The sequence below is a fragment of the Callospermophilus lateralis genome, chromosome 7, assembly GCF_048772815.1.
Source record: "Callospermophilus lateralis isolate mCalLat2 chromosome 7, mCalLat2.hap1, whole genome shotgun sequence".
Taxonomy (NCBI): domain Eukaryota; kingdom Metazoa; phylum Chordata; class Mammalia; order Rodentia; family Sciuridae; genus Callospermophilus; species Callospermophilus lateralis.
In genome coordinates, this window is record NC_135311.1 from 95,188,286 (window position 1) to 95,207,958 (window position 19,673).

General features: G+C 39.3%; 1 protein-coding gene across 3 annotated transcripts in view; it reads right to left on the bottom strand.

Annotated features, from left to right (window-relative positions):
* Positions 1 to 19,673, bottom strand: part of Patj (PATJ crumbs cell polarity complex component) — a 345,826-nt gene that overhangs the window by 39,693 nt on the left and 286,460 nt on the right. For all 3 annotated transcript variants that reach the window (XM_076860270.2, XM_076860269.2, XM_076860271.2), the window contains exon 35: positions 2,948 to 3,031. In XM_076860270.2, coding sequence (XP_076716385.2) covers positions 2,948 to 3,031 — 84 coding nt within the window. The remainder of the gene's footprint in view (positions 1 to 2,947; positions 3,032 to 19,673) is intronic.

The window sequence follows — 19,673 nt, forward strand, 5'->3', positions numbered from 1 at the left end:
ATTCTTCTTCCATCTAAAACAAATTTGCCTTCTTCATGCTGTTCTTTTTTTTTTTTTTTTTTTTTCTGGTACTGGGAATTGAACCCAGGAGCATTCTATCACTGAACTATACTAACTTTGAATTTGTGATCCTTCTGCCTCAGCCTCCTGAGTAGCTGGGATTACAGGCGCCACCGCACATGGCTGCATGTTAATCGTTACTGAATGTTCACCTGTATGTGAATATACTCTATGGAAGAAAGCATCTCTAGCCGAAGGTCTATCCAATACAAATAGAGATGGTTAATGGTTTTTTTTTTTTTTTTTTTTTTCTGTTGAGGTATAATTGCTGAAAACTCTATACAAATTTAAAATACAATTTATTTTTTGGTTCTGAGAACTGAAACCAGGAACATTCTATCTCAGAGCTACATCCCCAACTTTAATTTTTTTTTAAATTTGTACTAATTATTCATTCCCAACTTTTTGTTGTTGTTTGTTTTGAGATAAGGTCTTGCTAAATCACCCAGTCTGGCCTTAAATTTGGGATAAACCTGTATCAACTTTGTGAATAGCTGGGATTACAGGTACTTAATGGTCAATTGTGTTTGTGTGTGTGTGTGTGTGTGTGTGTGTGTTGGGGGGGAGGGAGAGGAAGGGAGGGAGATAGAGGATGTTGCTATGTTGTCCATGTTGGTCTCAAACTCCTGGACTAATTGATCTTTCCACTTCAGCCTCCTGAGTGCTGGGATTCTATGTGGGCATCCTTGCACGTGGCTGTAATGTGTACAGCTAATAGTTTTATTTTTTGCAGTACTGAACCCTGGACTGCAAGCTTGCCAGTACTCTAACACTGAGCTCTAGTCTCAGTCCTTTTAACTTTCATTTTGAGACAAAGGTCTCACCAAATTGTTGAGGTTGGCTCTGGACTTGTGATCCTCCCATCTTAGTCTCCCAAATTGCTGGGATTACAGGCATGTGCCACTATGGCTAGCTTGATGAATTTTGACATGTGTATTTATGCTGTGCAGCTATTGCCATATTCAAAGAAAATGAGCATATCAGACTTTGTTTCAAGTGACCACTATAGGACATTGATGAACTTATAATCCATATAAATATAAAGGCATATTTACATCTGCTTATTTTTAAACAGTTAACCTCCTCATTCTCAAAAGCCAATTATAAAAATACCAAATGATCAGAAAATTTAGGGAGGAAAAAATAAAACCCCCAAAACCCCACAACCTCTGTTCACAAAAATATTGTGTTGTAGCTGGGTGTGATGGCACATACCTGTAATCCCAGCAATTTGGGAGCCTGAGGCAAGAGGGTCACAAGTTCAAAGCCAGCCTCAGCAACTTAGTGAGGCCCTAAGAAACTCAGTGAGACCCTGTCTCTAAATAAAATACAAGAAAGAGCTGGGGATGTGGCTCAGTGGTTAAGTGCCCGTGGGTTCAGTCCCTAGTACTAAAACAAACAAATAAAAGTGAAAAGGACTGGGGATGTGGCTCAGTGGTAAAGTGCCCCTGGGTTCGATCCCCAGTACCAAAACCAAAAAACGAAACAAAACAAAACTGTATTTTATGCTAAAGTTGTCAGGCCAATTCCCAAAGAGGCCTTGCTTATTTTTGTAACCCCACACACTTGTGCCTTAATGAATGTACTGGGACTATGTCTTGATCCAACTCTGAAGCACAACAAAGTCTGCAGAGAAACCCAATAACTTGGCTTCAGTTTAATTTGTAGTTCTGTTGGCCTTTCCTTTAACCCCTTCTTGTCTACATTTTCTGCCCTTAATTATATCTCTGTTTTCATCTTGGGAGGCAGGAATGAACCACCAAGGGGGAAAATAAAACTCTATGATGTCATTTGTAATGTGCTATATTAAAGTTGCAAAGCAAAAATGCACATGCCCACCATAAAATGCTAACTATTTCATTAAATCCATCCAATGAAAAAAATAAATGATACCTTAAGGTTTCACATCATTGGAAAAGCTCTTTAGTTCCACCTACCAGAACGCCTGGCATTGGCTTCCTATTCAATCCCCAGTGCAGACACTGCCTATGTTGGCAGTTTTAAGGCTTTAACAACTTTGCTAAACGAAAGGCAATTTGAAAGAGTCAAGTTCAGCACTTCTTTATTTTTTTTTTTGTGGTGCTGGGGATGAACCCGACAGCCTGGCATATGCTAGGCAAGTGTTCTGCTGCTACATACATCCCCAGCCCTAGAATTTCAATTTTTAATCAGGACTATATACAGGAGAAGATTCTACTTTTTCATCAACTTGAAAATGCTGATGGCAAGGCCTGGGCTTCTGTTAGGCATAAAGGTTTATTAAGATTAAGAAAATAATATTTAAGCTGCAATTAAAGTTTTCAACATTTCAAGCATATATGCTTATGTGTACATGTGTCTATATGTGTTTTCAGGAGGGAATTTAGTTAAGGTACAAGGGAGAAGCAAAAAAATCTGGTTGCCATATTATATAGGGCCATGGATATTAAAATGATAGAACAATAAGATGTACTTCCCTTTTAATTAGGTTGGTAATCTGTCATGATTCTAAACCTGTGAGTTGTTCAATGTACATTAAAAAAAAAAGAACATGATAAATATTTTGTTAAATGTGTGAGAAATCAGAAAGGGTAGAGTTGAGTAGAATATGGATAAACTGACTTTGTAGATCAAAGTCAGGAAAGGAACTATATTTGTTGGGTTTTTTTTGTACCAGGATTGAATCCAGGGTGCCTAATCACTGAGCCACATCCCCAGTTCTTTTTTGTATTTTATTTTGAGCCAGGGTCTTGCTGAGTTGCATAGGACCTCCTAAGTGCTGAGGCTGGTTTAGAAATTGTGACCTTCCTGCCTCAGCCTCTTAAGCTGCTGGAATTACAGGTGTGTGCCACCCCACCCAGCAAGGAACCATATTTACTGGTATAAAATGAAACTCAAAATTATATACCTCTAATATCTGGTCACCAGCCCAAAGTCTTCCATCTCTGGCTGCTGCTCCTTCTTCATAGACTTCATGTATGACTATAGCATCCTGCAAAAAGCAAACTCTTATTAATTTTCTTTCTTATTATTTTGAGACAGGGTCTTGCTAAATTGTTCAGGCTGACCTCAAACTTGTGATCCTCCAGCCTCAGCCTCCCGAGTCACTGGGACTGTGCCCCACTTTCACCTTCTAATTAATTTTCAATAAGCATAAATGCTTCCTTAAGTAAGCAACCAAACCACAGGCAGCAACTCATGATTTGTTCATAATGCCACATTCTATCTATTTGACATAAGGATAAATAAGATATATAGTTATCATATATTTGGACGAATAATTAAGCTTTCTTTCTATTATTTTAGTTCTTAAGCACTGCCTTTGCCTGGTATTTCATGTTAAACTTCCTGCTTGTGTTTCATTGTTAACTTTGAACACTGCTGCTATGTAGGAACTTGGGGTGAACTATGTGTCATTCTTATTTACATTTTATGGTGTATTTTGAAACATAGTTTCAGGTATTTATTGGTATTCAAGGATTTGGCATAAATGTGTGGCCTGATGAAGGGGGTTTGCCAGGTCTTGTGACTTGGCAATGAAAAAAAGACCTTAATGGAATGAACCAATGTCCTCTTTCCTGGAGGATAAAGCCTAGAGGAAAAGAAAGAGCATTTATGGACTGAAGTATAACACAGCTGTGAGTTTGAATCCTGCTACTATGTGATCCTGGGCAAATTCACTCCTCTGAACTTTATCCACAACATTAGGACAAAATTATCTACAGTAGAAGCTCTGGTTAAAGAACATATTTTGTGGTTAATGAATTAAAAATAATATGCAACTCTTCAAATTAATAACCTTATATTTTTTAAACACCATCAAAATGACATGAATCTGGATACAAACATCATCACTGGGTGCTGCCTCTCACCCTGACCTCCCAGTCCCACTCTCCAGCAGCCACCACCACTGGAAGTTTCCTAAGGACCTCTGCAGACAATTTACATATGTACACAATGAAGAGTTATGTATTCAGGTGAGACGATTCTAAAAATATTGAGTTGTTCACATTATCTTTCCCTCTTCTCCCTCCTGTTTAACAAGTAGTCAAGGTTTGAAATTCTCTGCCTGTGGGATCTTGTGGTGCTGAAAACTGAAGCAACTGAAGTCCTGGACTCTTTCTGGGTTTGAGAGAGTCAAAGGCACCGAAAGGATTATGTTGAATGGATTATGCTGGGTGTCTCGAGGGCTCTGGAAGAGGGAAAGAGTTTTTGTGTGGAGATGGAAACAGAGATCTATGGGTCCCACAGTAATGATCTGGGACCTGCCCTGCCAAGGGTTTCCTATTCCCTGCCTGCAGCACACATAGGCAAAAGATCCTACAGGCAATGGTCAAGGTTGAAGCCTTTATGGCAGACTCCAGGCATAAAGTGTCCCAAGCACAGGCCTGCAAGCAATAGGACTTCTGGATGTACAGAGATCTTATAGGCTTGGGTTAGTAAGGGCTTGTTGGTTACCAGGGTGGACTGACAGTAATGACCCCAAGGGTCTGACCAATGTTACGGTGCTTTGTTAACAACCCCGAGAGCTAATGAGCCAGCCAAATGGCTGAGGCTGGATTTTACATTAGCTGAGAAGTATGGAGTGTTTGCATTTAAGCGCACATGAAATGAAGAAAAAAATTAAAATATTTCTTGCAAAAATATAACAAACAAGACAGAAAAAGCAAAAACACACTAAACTATATTCTTAAAAACAAACACATACACAAACAGTTCTTATACACATTCTGGAGTAGAGAAGCAACAAAATAAAGTTTATAACCAAATAACTCATCTGGATTCCAAATATCTTTACAATACTTTCATTTATCACTACACAATTCAGAAGACATTTTGCATTATAACAATTAGAGAGGTAGTCAGCTCTCAAGAGCCAGGAAAGTTACCCTGATCCAGGTAATATATCTTTCAGATTCTGTACCAGCAACAGATTGTTTTAGATTATTCTTTGTTTTAATTCTGACATGAATTTTGCAGATCTAGGGAGCATTTAACTACCAAGAGTTTGTTTCTTTGCACCTTCTCCAGGGAGACTCAGGATCTTGCTGGGTCAGTGGTTTGAGATGATCCCAACTCTACCAAGATCCCACCCGGGGTCTAGTTTGAGGCAGGGCAGGAAGAAGTTAAAGAAGGCTCCTAGGAGCACCTGTGTTGCAAGGCAGACCTGCAAGGTTTGTGCCCAAATGCCCCATCTTTCCTGGGCTGGAAGAATCACACAATGAACCCAGACCACAAGTGGGTTTTTCAGAGCTTGCTTTTCAGTATAAAACCCTTTGATATTGTAACATTATAAAAGTCAAATGGGAAATTTCTGTTCATTCATAGTCAAAAGGAAGAAAGAGATCCCATGGAGTTTTTATTCCATAAAAGTGGTCCAAATCTAAAACCCTTCCATACTTTCTGGTGCTCATGAACTACCATACATAAAGGAAAGACACTGTTAATAGTCTCAAATACATGCTGAGTTCATTGCTAAGGATCCCTTTTCAGTCCATAAATCTTGCTCTATGAAAAACTCCCCATTCATTTCTTTCCTTTTGCTTGACTACTGCTATAATTTGTCTGAATCAGTAAAAATACAATAAAACACAAGACACTGTGACCTGTTGATTGAAAAGGCTTCCTTTCTTACTCTGTGCCCTTATGTGTCAAAAGCATTCTATGAAGCCATCACTGTGGACAGTTGCGTTGAACAGGGGTGGCAGAGGTGAGGGGTGGGGGGCCCAAGAGTTAATTAGAAATGTAAGCTGATGAGTTGAAAAGAAACATGGATTTGATTATTTTTTAAAACTTATGTACTTAACAGGGTAGTTCAGCTTAGAAAAAAGGATACTAAGTTGGGATATTTTAGGCATCAATTTAATAAAGCAATATTAAAATTTCACTTCTCTCTGGCTCTGAAAAAATCTGATCAGATGAACTAATGGGTCATTAATGAAAGACTGACATTAATTTAAATAAAAAATGTGGAGTTGATCATGCACATGCTTATCTCCAATGGATATCCTCCTAAATCCCCCGCCCCTTTTATTTTCTGGTGCTGGGGATCAAACCTAGGGTCTTGTGCATTCGAGGCAAGCACTCTACCAACTGAGCTAAATTCCCAGCCCATCCTCCTAAACTGGAATGCTCCTAAGCTTCCTATCTCTGCTCCATGCATATAACATTGCTCTACCCAAAATACTGCAGTGACTCTCTGTCTACCAGTCCCAAGGTTTCTAAAATTCTTTATTCCAGAATCTGTCTTTAACTGTGAATCACCCCATGGGTGGCTGCTGGCTTGTTCTGGGCAGAGGCCCTAGAGGTAGTGATGATGAGCCAGCTCCCAGGCGTCAGACTTCCTCTGTCCAAATCCTGCCCTGCTACTGCTGGCCATGGGCTTTGGGAAGACTGGTAACCTCTCTGGGATACCATTTTTGCTTTTATTTTTAATGGTTTTAAAAATAGTGTCTATAGATAAGGGTTTGTGTACAATGCCAGTACATGGTACTAATTTTATTAATACTTATTTATTTAATGTCTATGTGCCAAGGATGCTATACACTTACAATTCATAACAACCAAGCAAGTTCAGCATGATTAGTCCCATTCTCAGGTGAGCAAATAGAGGCTCATAAAGATCCAGACTTCAACAAGTCTTTGTAGCTTCTGAGCAGGAAGAAGTTACATTCCAACTCACAATGGTTTCACACCAAAACCTGGGCTCTCACCAGGACAGCAAGTGTCACATCTGGTTTGAATAGTTTATTGCGTACTTGTACAAAAGCTAACTCGAGATTTTCCATATGGCATCAATTCTGTTGAAATAATGTCACCTCAACTCTACAGCAAAAACCTTGAGGCCATGAGTTGATCATTTTATAGAGCGAGCAAAGGAACAATGCACGGAAGTGGAAATCGAAGCCCTTGGCCTAATGAGGTGGTGAAGATCGATGGGTCTCCCGAGCTACGCTGGCACATGAGCCATGGCCTGCAGTGCATGGGCACGACTGGTAGGCCCCCTCCCCACCTCAAAACAGTCTCTTCATCTTTGAGTTCTGTTTCTATGCACTTACATCATTCATCAGATGGTGTGTTTTTTGTTCCCTATAGGAGAAGATATAAACCAACTTTATCATAGATATAAGTGACAAACTTATGTTCAAAATAAAGAGCTATTCAGCCCAAGAAAGTAGATTAATTTCTGTTTCTTAGTGGCACAGACCTGAGGTTTGTTTCTAGAAAACCGATAGAGAGGCAGGGCCCAGACCTAACTTCCGCCTGGTAGTTGTAATAGTCATTGGGATGACAGGACTTTAAGTAAGGCAACCTGTTTGCCCACTGATTGACACAAGTTGGACAGCCTCCCCTGAACACCTTAACTTGTTTTTTGACTTTATAACGCCAATCAGAGAAGAACTTGATCTTGGAGTTGGAGTCTCTTAGGGTCAGGTCAGATTTCAGAGATGTGGGAAGAGTCTTCTGCTTACAAACATATTTCTGAAACACCTTTAACTGAGGAACACCCCTTTATGTCACAGTTAGAGACGACTTAAAAATAGATACCCAGGAAGCAGTGGCTGGCTAACAAATTCATCACATTGTTTAAGAGATTACTGTCTTAATGTTTCTACTCCTAAAAGAGTAAGTATTTATTTATTTTAAAATGAAGATAACGCAGGCACAGGGAAGTAAACTAAAACTCATGCATGGAAAAGCTTCTCTTCAGTCCTGCTCCTCCCCCACTTAACCTTCTGGTCTAGAAACACACAGCATCAAGCTGCTCAGACACTTTGACAGAGATATTCTACACCCTCTATATTTGGAAAGTCTGATGGCCCCAAGTGCTTGAAGGTCATGTCCTCTTTTATCTGCTGCCTCCTCTGTTTCATGGAATTCTATCTGAGTCAACCAAGCGCTACCTCTTCTATGAAATCTTCTCTGACTCCCTGCCCTGGCCAAATTGAACCATCCTTCTTGTGGGTCACCAATGCCTGGCCCAGTATTGAACTTATCCATAACAGTACAATTGCCTGTTTATGGATCTGTGTCCTCCTATACCACCCACCTCAAGGAAACTCTTCAGGACCAGGGCTGCTTCTGACTCATCCCTATATCCTGGTGCTAAGCCAAGCAGAGGCACTAAATAAATTTTCACTAACTGATTATAAAGAATTGGTTGGAGACAGAAATAGGGATCAAAATGACTCAGAAAGGGGAAGACAGGATGCTGGGTGTGGTGGTGCATGCCTGTAATCCCAGTGGCTTAGGAGGATCTCGAGTTCAAAGCCAGCCTCCATAAAAGTGAGGTGCTAAGCAACTCAGTGAGACTCTGTCTCTAAATTACAAAATAGGACTGGGGATGGGGCCCAAGGGTTGAGAGCCCCTGAGTTCAATCCCCGGTACCTGTCCCCCCCAAAAAATAAAAATAAAAAATAAAGGGGACCTACAATAAAAATTAATTAAAAAAATAAATAAATAAATAAAGGGGGAGGTAGGAGGGGTTTGTATGCCATCATTTGTCCCAACCCAAGCAATCTTCTGATGGTAAAGAATTAGTGATACACAACCAAAATGCTCATCACAAATGGATGTTAAATCCTTCTGAACTCCCAGAGAATTTACTTTCACTCAGAGAGCAATTTAAAGGAGCCAAGTACAAGAGACTTAATTATCATTGAGCCCCACAGAAATCCCAAACTCTTCCAAGGGGATTTAAACTCTGAACTGCAGGAAAAGAATTTCTTAGCATGTAGTAGTGTATGCTTAGACAGAGGCAGAGTCATCACGCATTTCAGCCCATCAATCAACATTTTCTTTATTGTTCAAGCTGCCAACAAGTAGATAAAGTAACTCATCACCACACCAATCATTTGGCAAAAGTCCTATAACACTTAAAGAACCCATGTATTAGAAGAATTAACTAAAAATTCAACTGTGGGTTGAAGATATCCATAAAGACCCTTTAGTCACTGAACTATTTTAGAATGAGTTTATGCAATTTCTTCCATAATTTTAGATTTAGATATTCAGTAGATTGCTTTATCAAGTAATGTAAGAGAAAACGTTGACCAAGAATTATATGGTAGATAATTACAGAAGACTATGTATACATGGCTTAATTTTACTGCTTCTAGGCATGTTGACTTAATTTGGATCGCTCTGGGATTAAGCCCAATCTTTGCCACACTCATAAAAGCCCCCATCCACACTCCTCATAAAAAAATCCCAAGGGACATTATTTTTTTAACTACAGAAAAGTTTCGCATTAAATTTCACGTTTAAGATGGAAAACCTATTTATCGATGATCCCAAAAAAGCGTTCTGTCTTATTACCTTGCTTTTAGGGAAAAACCCCTCCTAATAAAAAAGACCTTCAAAGACCAAAAGAATATTGAAGATGTTGTATTGGAAAATGGGCATTTTTCTTTTCTTCTGAAAGAAATTACAGTTCAGATTTGTGCTTTAGTGGAGGGATGCTACTTTCAAGCACCGATTAATGGAGTTCTCTGTGGCTGTCACTGGAAGGTCAGAGAAATGAGACAGATGTGCTCTCTATGCTTTGGATGCCTTTTCAGCCGGAAGGCCACACCAATAAGGGGCAATAACACAGAAAGGAGAGTGAAACCCAGACCAAAGCTATACTCAAATCCATATTGAAAAGCACACGGTTATGGATTAAGTATCCGATTTGTGATGTCTACTGTAGTTACAGAGTTTAAAAAAATGTTGGGCTAACACTTAAGGTATACCTCATTTTGAGAAATGTTGTAAGAGTAAACTGTATTTATATAAATGAAAAGAACATGATTCTCGTAACATGATTCTTATCCATCCCAAATCCTTTGTGACTAAATTTTTAGGGATTTTTTTTTTAATGGTGGATATAAAACTCAGGCATGCTAGGCAAGTACTATATCATTAAGTTACACCCTCAACCTTGTGACTAAATTCTTTAAGTACTAAAAGTACTTTCTCTGGGCATGATGGTATATTCCTGTAATCCCAGCTACTTGGGAGGTAGAAGTGGGAGGATTGCAAGTTTGAGGGCAGTCTGGAAAACTTAGTGTGATCCTGTATCTTTTTTTTTTTTTTTTTTTTTTTAAGGAAAGGGCTGAAGATGTAGCTATGTGGCTCAGAAGTAGAATGCCCAGGCACCGCAGGAGAAAAACAAAACCCCAAAACTCAAGTTTCAATTAGGATGTAATTCGTCCAGTAGTGTGTGGAGAAATGGGGCTCAGAGGAGTTAAATTTTCTGACACTTCTGGAGGTAACCAACTGGCTCACATTGTTCAAGACACCTAAAATTATCAGCGAAGCGCTGAGCAGACCTATATGACATTGAACCTCATTCCAGCTCTAAAATTCTAGGCCTGTACGAGGCTAAGCAGTGTGCAAAGTGGTCTTGCTAAGCTGCTGAGGCTGGCCTCTCTCCGTCCGTGTGGTCCCTCCAGGAGGCATCCCACCCTCAAGGGGTGCAGTCTAAGTCTGTTCACAGAATGGTGGAGCTTTAGGAGGGCCAGGGCTACAGCCACAGGCCTACTGGAGCCAAGGATTAGAAGTCACTCAATGACGTTTCACACTATTGGTCAGTGCAAGTCAATGGACCAGGTCAGACTCATGGAATGTTGGAAGAAATTGCATAAAAATTAGGGTCAATTTTAACCTTTCACAGCCTCTGTCAAGTTGCCAGGGGGAATTTTCCACTCTGTAAATAGTGAAAAGTCACAATGCCAGATGGGATGAGCCCTGGTTTGGCCAGGGAAACCTGCATTCAGATTTGAAATCTGCCACTTATCACAACTTTATTTTTTTGTTTGTGGTGCAGTGATTGAACCTAAGGCCTCACACATGCTGAGCAAGCACTCATCTATATCTCCAGCCCTTTTTATTTCATTTTGAGACCCATTTTGAGCTATGTTGCTGGGGCTGACCTCCAACTTGCAATCCTCCTGGGTCAGCCTCACGAGCAGCTGGGATTATAGGTGTGCACCATTGTGTCTAGTTCATTAGAACATTATGATCAATGCTCTCACTGAGTTATTAAAAATCTCTGAGCTAGTATTTCTGCCTCTGTAAAAGGAACTAATAAATCCTACATTTCAGAGTTTGGGTATAAAATATGGTTTTATACATTTGAAATGTCACGTGTAAAGTGTGAACCATAGTAAGTGCCGAACAATTGCTAACAAGGGGCCCCAAGATGATGAAGATATCTAGGTTTTAAGGGGCATATCTAGCAAATAAAGGGAGGAGTGTATGTGTGTGTGTGTGTGTGTGTATATATATATATATATATATATTCACACACACACTTGAGTGGTCAAAATTGATGATTTTAAGGAATAACAACAATTTTGGTCCATATTTTCATTTCTAATTTTCCTGTTATCATAAAGATTCCAAAATATAACTGATTTCTTCTTTTAAAGAAAGATTGTGTTATAGGAATATTTTAGCTTATCCTTTCTCAAGTCAGGACTAAGCTCAAAGGATCCTTTGAATGCCAACCAGCTCTAAGTTAGTCTATAGGAATCCTGCTCCCAGACATTTTGATTTCTTTTTTTATGAAGTATAATCTTTATTGTTCATCAAGTCCATATTTATTAATTTTCCTATTTGCTAAAATGCATTTGTAACTCCTAAATCAGTGCTTAGTACTTTCACTGTCATTTACAGACACATACAGTGTTGAAAATATTGAGTTTTCTAATTCCTTGATCCCTAGTTCTTATCTTGTAAACAAGTACCAATTTTGTGGTCTACTTAGTGCTTTTTCTTGCATTTTTGTGGGTTTTAGTTGTGATTTTGCTGTTTAAAGCAGTCCCTCCTGTGAGGCATGCTGGTGTACACCTGCAGTCCTGGTAGGTTGAGGAAGAAGATTGCAAGTTTGAAGACAGCCTAGGCAATTTAGCGAGACCCTGTCTCAAAAGAAGAGAAAGGGCTGGGGGTGTAGTTGAGTGGTGAACTCTAGCCTGGCATGTGTGAGGCCCTGGGCTTAATCCCTAGTACTAGGAAAAAAAAAAAAAGTAAAAAGTAAAAAAGAAAAAAAGCTCCCTAGGCATAGGGCTGAAATGCCATTTAGTGTTCCTAAGTGAGAGAGGCTGTGATGTTCCTTAAAGAAAAAGCCTGTGTGTGGGCTAGGCTTTGTCCAGGCACCAGTTAGTGTTGCTGGCACAACATAAATGAGTCAACAATACACAGTAAATAAGATCTCTTTAAATAGAAGTACACAAAAAACAAGGTTGTGTATTGATCGACTGTTGAAAATGCTGTGATCAGAGGCTTGGAGGAACCTCTCTGTGCTTCCCTAGAAGCCGTGGTTCGGTCTTCCATAACTGAGTGTTTGCCTGGACTCGATAGAACAAATAATGAGAACCACCTGTCCTGCCCTCCACTGCTTTTTCCTGACGATCCTTCACTACAAGAAACTGGGAAGCCTCAGGTGAAAGCTGGTTAAGGTAGAAAGGAGATGCATACTATCTGTGATAGAGATGACAGGTCCCCTTGACAAAGGCAGTTCTCCATTGTACTTGCCACCATGGGACAGGGATGGGAAATTTAAAAAAATGTTGTGTTTGTGTTGTTACACTGATACCTACGTGAATTTAATGAAAAAAAAATTTTTTTGTGGGTGGTACTGGGGATCCAACCCAGGAGTACTTTGCCACTGAGCTACATTCCCAGATCTTTTCTAATTTTTACGGTCAAGTGTTTATTTAATGTACTGCTTTCCCATGATCCCAATAAAAGACTATTACTTCAGAAGAAATGTGGTATTTGTCAAATTGTTGTCATTTTTACTTGCTAACCTCATAGGTTGAACAGATATTGTTTCTATTCATAAAAACCTGAGAAATTATACAAAGGAAGCCAGAAAGAGGGAAAGGAACTTATCACACTTGAAATGATAAGTTTTAATAATCGGGATACTCAATGGACATGGTGGCACATGCCTATAATCCCAGTGACTTGGAGGCTAAGGCAGGAGGATAGCAAGTTTGAGGCCAGCCTCAGCAATTAAGTGAGATCCTAAGCAACTTAGCAAGACCCAGTCTCAAAATAAAAATAAAAAGGGCTGGGGGTACAGTACAGCTGGGTACAGCTGGGGTTGTGGCTCAGTAGTACAGTGCTTGCCTTGTATGTGTGAGGCCCTGGGTTCAATCCTTTGCACTGCATATGAACAAATAAAATAAAGGTATTGGGTCCATCTACAACTAAAATATATATATATATATATATATATATATATATATATATATATATATATATTTGTGGATGCAGAGTATTTGATAGCATCTTATTGATTCATGAGATGTGAAATATGTATTAAAAATATATAAAATATATTATATAGTACTATTATATATTGTAATATATAATATTATATAATATATATAACAATGTGTATGTGTGTGTGTGTGTGTGTGTGTGTGTGTATTTAGGGCTGGGGATATAGGTCAGCAGTTAAGTGCCCTGGGTTCAATCCCTGATAAAAAAAAAAAAGTCAGGATACTCTTTTCTGCTAATAATTTGAGTTCACTTGCACAGATTTTGAGAACTTTGTAACATAGGCTTCAATTAACCCATACAAAACTGACATAAAAGGAATAAATAGAGTCTGTATTCTAATATGCACTACAGAAGAGGAAGAAAATGGATCAAAATGTTCCCTATTAGTTTGGAATACTGTAACATTCTTAGGCAAGAAGCGATAGATAACAAAAAAAGCAGTAAGCCAGCAATAGGTAGAGTGGTTCTTTTGACATAAAAGAATTAAATGCTCAGTTACCCTGGAAGAAATAACACACCCATGTGTGCAGGTGCATGTGTTTTAATGCAATTGACTGTGTAAGCAATTCTAAAATGTAAACTCAGGAATTGCAAACTCTTGCATACATTTACAGGTAACTAAAATTTAAAATGAAAATCATAGCAATAAAAGAGCTAATATAAGAACTGCTGTGAATACATAAAATGTTTTGCACTTCAAGATTGTGAATAACTTTCCCAAGCTCAAAAATGAAACCCTTTCATATTTACTTCAGGTGGAGTTCCCTGGCCAAGTGTGATTTAACAAAAAGTTGATACTCATCAATATGAATATAATTTTTCATACTGAAATTTAGATTTATTTAAGGAAATGGGATAATATTTGCATTGTATTTTATAAGTCCCTATAGTTCCATCTGGTCCTTATTTATTTAAATTTTACTCAGCTTGCATAATATTTTTGCTTATAGTCATATTCTTTAGGACCAGAAATGTCCAAATCTGGAAATTCAGAGGTACTATTCGTTAACATTCTTTCAGTGTGATTCATAGACTTTGCAAACTCTGCTTTGATTTGAAAGTAAAACTAAGGTAATAAGATGTTTTCTATAAAAATATATGACTTAAGCAATAACGATAAAAGGAGCTTGGCTTTGGGGATTACATGCCAAAGCAAACCACACTCCTCATGAAGTAGACTGTACAAAGTTCACATGAAGGGGAATAGCAAAATAAAACACTTAATCAAATGTATAATAGCTTTCCACTCTGCTTACTTTAAAAATATGTAGTGGTTTAAATTGCCGCAGTCCACTTTTAAATTGTCAAAAGCAGTAATAGGGACACGATAGCATGCAATGTGATGAGGGGTTAAGTGCGGTCACTTCAGAACATGACAGATGGTTGCAGTGGAAGGACAGGCATTCTTCACCTCAATTTCTAGACAGATGAACTCTGTCATGTGACATCCAAATGGGAGAGTCCTTTTACCTCGAGGGGACTTACTAATGTATCTGTCCCTAGAACTTTTGAAATACATTGGTATTGCTCTGTGGAACTTCCGTGTAATAAGAACAAATTAAACGGGCCCCAGGGCAGGGGTACAGCTTAGTGGTGGAGCACAAGCTCAGCATGCATGAAGCCTTGGGTTCAATTCCTAGCTCCAAAAGGAACAAACTGGCATTAAGTCCAGTGGTGAAAACAAGGCAGACCTGAAACTTTGAGAGAAATGATCAGATTCTAAATTTGACATTCCTAGGCCTTTTCAAAATTGAGAATATTTAAGTTTTACAATTGAACCTGGGAATCCATGGACTTCATTCACCACAGAATAGTACAAAAACATGAAGACAAGGCCCTTGTCTCAGTTTTCCTCTTGCAAAGAGATTTCAAGGTAACACAAGTATAGAAAATAGGGCTTTATAAACTTTCACTTTCTGGTCTTCCCTTTTTCCACCTAGTCAATTCTTCTTCAAAGGACGTGGCTTCAATGCTGTTTTTTTAGAAATGGACAGGACACTCCAGCAACAGTGACTGGAGGACCACCTGACTGAGTTCAAGCAGGCTAAATCCTGGCAGCAGGTGGGAGCAGGACTGGCTGGAGGACAAGGTGGCCAGCAGACTGGAATTCAGAGGCGCAATTAGGCCGGAGCAGCTGTATTTCTAAGTGTGCAAGGCATTGCCCGGATTACTGCAGATAGACAGGCTTGTTGGGCAGGATGGGTCCCTCCCTGTCACAGAGGACAGAGGACACATGGTAGTACCCCTGGGAAAAGGGGCAAGTAGGGTGGCTTTCACATCAGGTCTCTGGAGTCCAACTTATCCTGCATTTGTTTCCTCGTTTGTAAGTGGGGAAAACACTACTACTTGTCCTCTAGGGTGGGTATGAGGATTACCTGAGAGGACACATACATGTCAATTACATATCCAGAACAGCACTCAAATCAGATGTCAAAAGTTTGATGCTGTTGGACACAGTGGTGCACTATCCCAGCTGCTCAGGAGGCTGAGGCAGGAGGATTGCAAGTTCAAAGCCAGCCACAGCAACCTATCTCAGAATAAAAAATAAAAAGGACTGGAGACGTAGCTTATTGTAAGAACACCCTGGGTTCACTCCCTAGTACCTCTATCTCTCAAAAAAAGAGCATGATGTGGAAAAACAAATACCTAACTGTCTAGGAACAGTCATGTTGCAGTGTACAGATAACACATGGAGAAACTCAGTTGAGGAGAGTGAGGATCTGCTTTAATGCAGTGCTCACTGGTGATCAGCAACAGCTGGGCTTACTATGATGCATACTAAGCAAAGTCCATTCTATTCATTATCTTAATCAATCCACATAACAACCTTAAGTGGTAAACACAGCAGATTTAAATTGAAAAAGACGTAGCCTGTCCAGAGCCACGCAGTTAACGATCTGAGATTTCTGATGCCAAAAAATTGCACAAAAGCTCTGCAGTGCTGCCTGCTGCATTTCACAGAACACACTGCCCAAAGCCTGGGACGTCTGGCAATGCTCAGCAGAAAGAGGAAAATACATAGGGAGAGGGTCCTTGAGATATTATCTTCATTCTTTCTCCACTTCCTTTGTTCAATCCTAAGAACGGTTCAAGTCTGTGGGTATTCCAAGATAAAAGATTTACTTCCTACATTTTTCTTTTTCTTCTCTAGAATTCCCAAGGTCCGTAACATAATAGCCTCAATGAATCAATGGGGCTATATCTTAATTCTTCTGAGGACACTGGTAATAAATCCTCATCAGGAAATCTTTCTGAGAAGGGGACACAGGGGGGACCGGGGAGAGGCTTAAGAATATGGCACAAATGTCAGAAGAGATAAGAGCTCTTGGTTTTTCATCTGGCAGATTGAGTCCTCTGAGATGTAGGATTTCATGTAAATTAATACCCAAACAAGGCCAAGGGGAGAGTGAAATGGTAAGGATGAGGAAAGACAGAATGAAAGGATGGACTGCTGCACAGATGGATGGAAGGAAACAAAAAATATGAATTAATATATTACCTCTGCTCTACAGCATGCCTTATTCTGGCTTCTGAGTTTACATAAAACATAACAAACAGCCTATATTAATTAAATCTGGAAAGTTCTTACTACTTTTTTTATGCTTTCCAGAGATTTCAATAGTCCCTATTATGATTTTTCACTGGTTGATTTTCAATATTAGATCATAAACAATGGGGCAAAGTGTTGCACACCCGTAATCCCAGTGACTCAGGGGGCTGAGACAGGAAGATCACAAGTTCGAGGCCAACCTCAGCACCTTAGCAAGACCCTGAAATGAAAAGGGATAGGAATGTAGCTCAGTGGTAAAGTGCCCCTGGGTTCAATCTTCAGCATCACATAAGCGGGAAGGGGAAGAGAGAGAGCATAAACATTAAAGGCAGTAGAATTAAACATGAATGAATGTGTGCACTCTTTGAGAACAGTTATCTCACTCAATTTGCATCCTCAGCACTAAGCAAAGGACAGACTTTGAAGAAACATATGCAACCTATTGCACTATCGCAGAAGAGCCGTGCTCCCCAGAGGCAGACCTGGGAGTGGCATCTTAGATGAAAGCATCTGAGGCGGAAGGCTGTCACTGAGGACTAGGTCCAGGTGTGCTTGTAAACGACCCTGAAATGCTCACCCTCATCATTATCTTGGTACTTAAAAGGCTGGCCTGGACACCCAGCTGCAGACACAATGGGACAGTGAGTGCGATCTCCCCTGTGATCTCAGGAGCCATCTGTCTTGGCCTGAGAGAAACTATTTATAGAAGAGACGACTGATGTGGTATCAAGACTAGGTCCCAGAGACTTAATTCCTCTAAAGATGCCCCAGATATCTGCTGGCCATACAACAAAGAGGACATGGAAACCCTAACCGGGAGGGTGGGGTGAAATTCAGAATGTACTTTTCCCTGCTACAGAGCTGCAAGGAGCGTGTATCACATAAGCTCATGTGCAGGGTACTTTTGATGCTGGGCCTCAACACTTTGTACAAGTCCCTTTCATAAGCTTTCATTTTTGTTTGTGAACTTCTTGCTGGCTAGATGCAAATCCAAGACCTGACTGAAAAATGTGACCCAGAGAGTCAATTAGGATGCATGTTCCATACTGAAATTTAAGGGGGAACAGAAAAAGAAAAAAACAAAGATCTTCATTGTGGGAACAGTGGATTTATTTGTTAAAGTACCTTCCATCCCTCTGCTTTTCTCTCACTAAAATGGCAGGTCAATCTATCTTCTTGTGAGTCTAACTTATAGGTTTTGATGAGGTACATGAGGTTAGGAAATAAAAACTATGTCCCATCCTTCATTTTTAAGTGGTGCTTATCCTTCCAAGGACAATGGGATTTATGGTCTCAAAAGGCGGAACTATATATTATGAATCTCATGATGCTTTAAAGAATTTTCTTTCTGGCTGCCTCATGGTGATAAGAGAAGCATTCAACAAAAGGCTTCACACCCAAGTTGCAGGAGGTGAGATGGCTCAGCGGATGCCCACAGGTTGATGCCTGGAGTCCAAGCAGATTAGATATTACAGACCCAAGAACAGCATAGGCACATCTTGTCCACAAATCTGAGTAATCCACAAGAGCAAAATTGTACCAACAACAAAGACCGAAACAGAAGCACAACTCATTCAGCCAGGCCAGCCATGCTGAATGAACTCTGATTCCTATGGCAAATCTAGTTGTGCCTACATTAAACAATATAAGAAGACTTATTTACAAAAATTAAATCAGAGACAAAGACACATCAAGGAAAGAAAATTTCAGACCAATATCCCTGATGAACATAGATGTAAAAATTCTTAATAAAATACTGGCAAAACACCTAAAAAATACATTAAAAAGCTAGTGTACCATGATCAAGGAGGGTTCCTCCCAGGAATGCAAGGTTGGTTCAACATGGAATCAATAAATGTAATTCATCATATCAATAGACTTAAAAACAAGAATCACATGATTATCTCAATAGATGCAGAAAAAGCACTTGACAAAATATAGAACCCCTTCACATTCAAACACTAGAACAACTATGGATAGTAGAACCATACCTGACCTACATCATTCTAAATGAAGAAAAATTGAAGGCATTCCCTCTAAAAACTGGAACAAAACAGGGTTGACCTCTTTCACCACTTTTAGTTAAACATAGTTCTTGAAATTCTAGTCAGAGCAATTAGAAGAAAGAAATTAAAGAGATACAAATAGGAAAAGAAGAACTCAAACTATCCCTATTTGCCAATGACATGATTCTATATTTAGAAGACCCCCCCCAAAAAAAAAACTCCACTAGAAAACTTTTAGAACTCATAAATGAACTCAGCAAAGTAAAAGGAGATAAATTACCCATAAACCAATTGTATTCCTATACTCCAGTGATGAATCAACTGAAAGAGAAAGTAGGAAAACTATTCCATTCACAATAGCCTTAAAAAGAGAGAATATTTGGAAACAATATAACAAAAGAGGTGAAAGACCTCTACAGTGAAAACTATAGAACTCTAAAGAAAAAAATTGAAGAAGACCATAGAAGATGGAAAGATCTTGTATAGGCAGAATACTGTCAAAAATGGCCACACTAACAAGCACTATGCAGATTTAATGCAATTCCTATTAAGGTTCTGATGATATTCTTTATAGAAATAGAAAACAAGTCATGAAATTCATTTGGAAAAATAAGAGACCCAGAATAGCCAAAGTAATCTTCAGTGAGAAAAGTAAAGCAGAGGCATCACAATACCAGACCTTAAGTTATATTACAGAGCAATAGTAATAAAAATGGCATGGCATTGGCACCAAAACTGATATGAAGACCAATGGTACAGAACAGAAGGCACAGAGACAAACCTACATAAATACAGTTATCTCA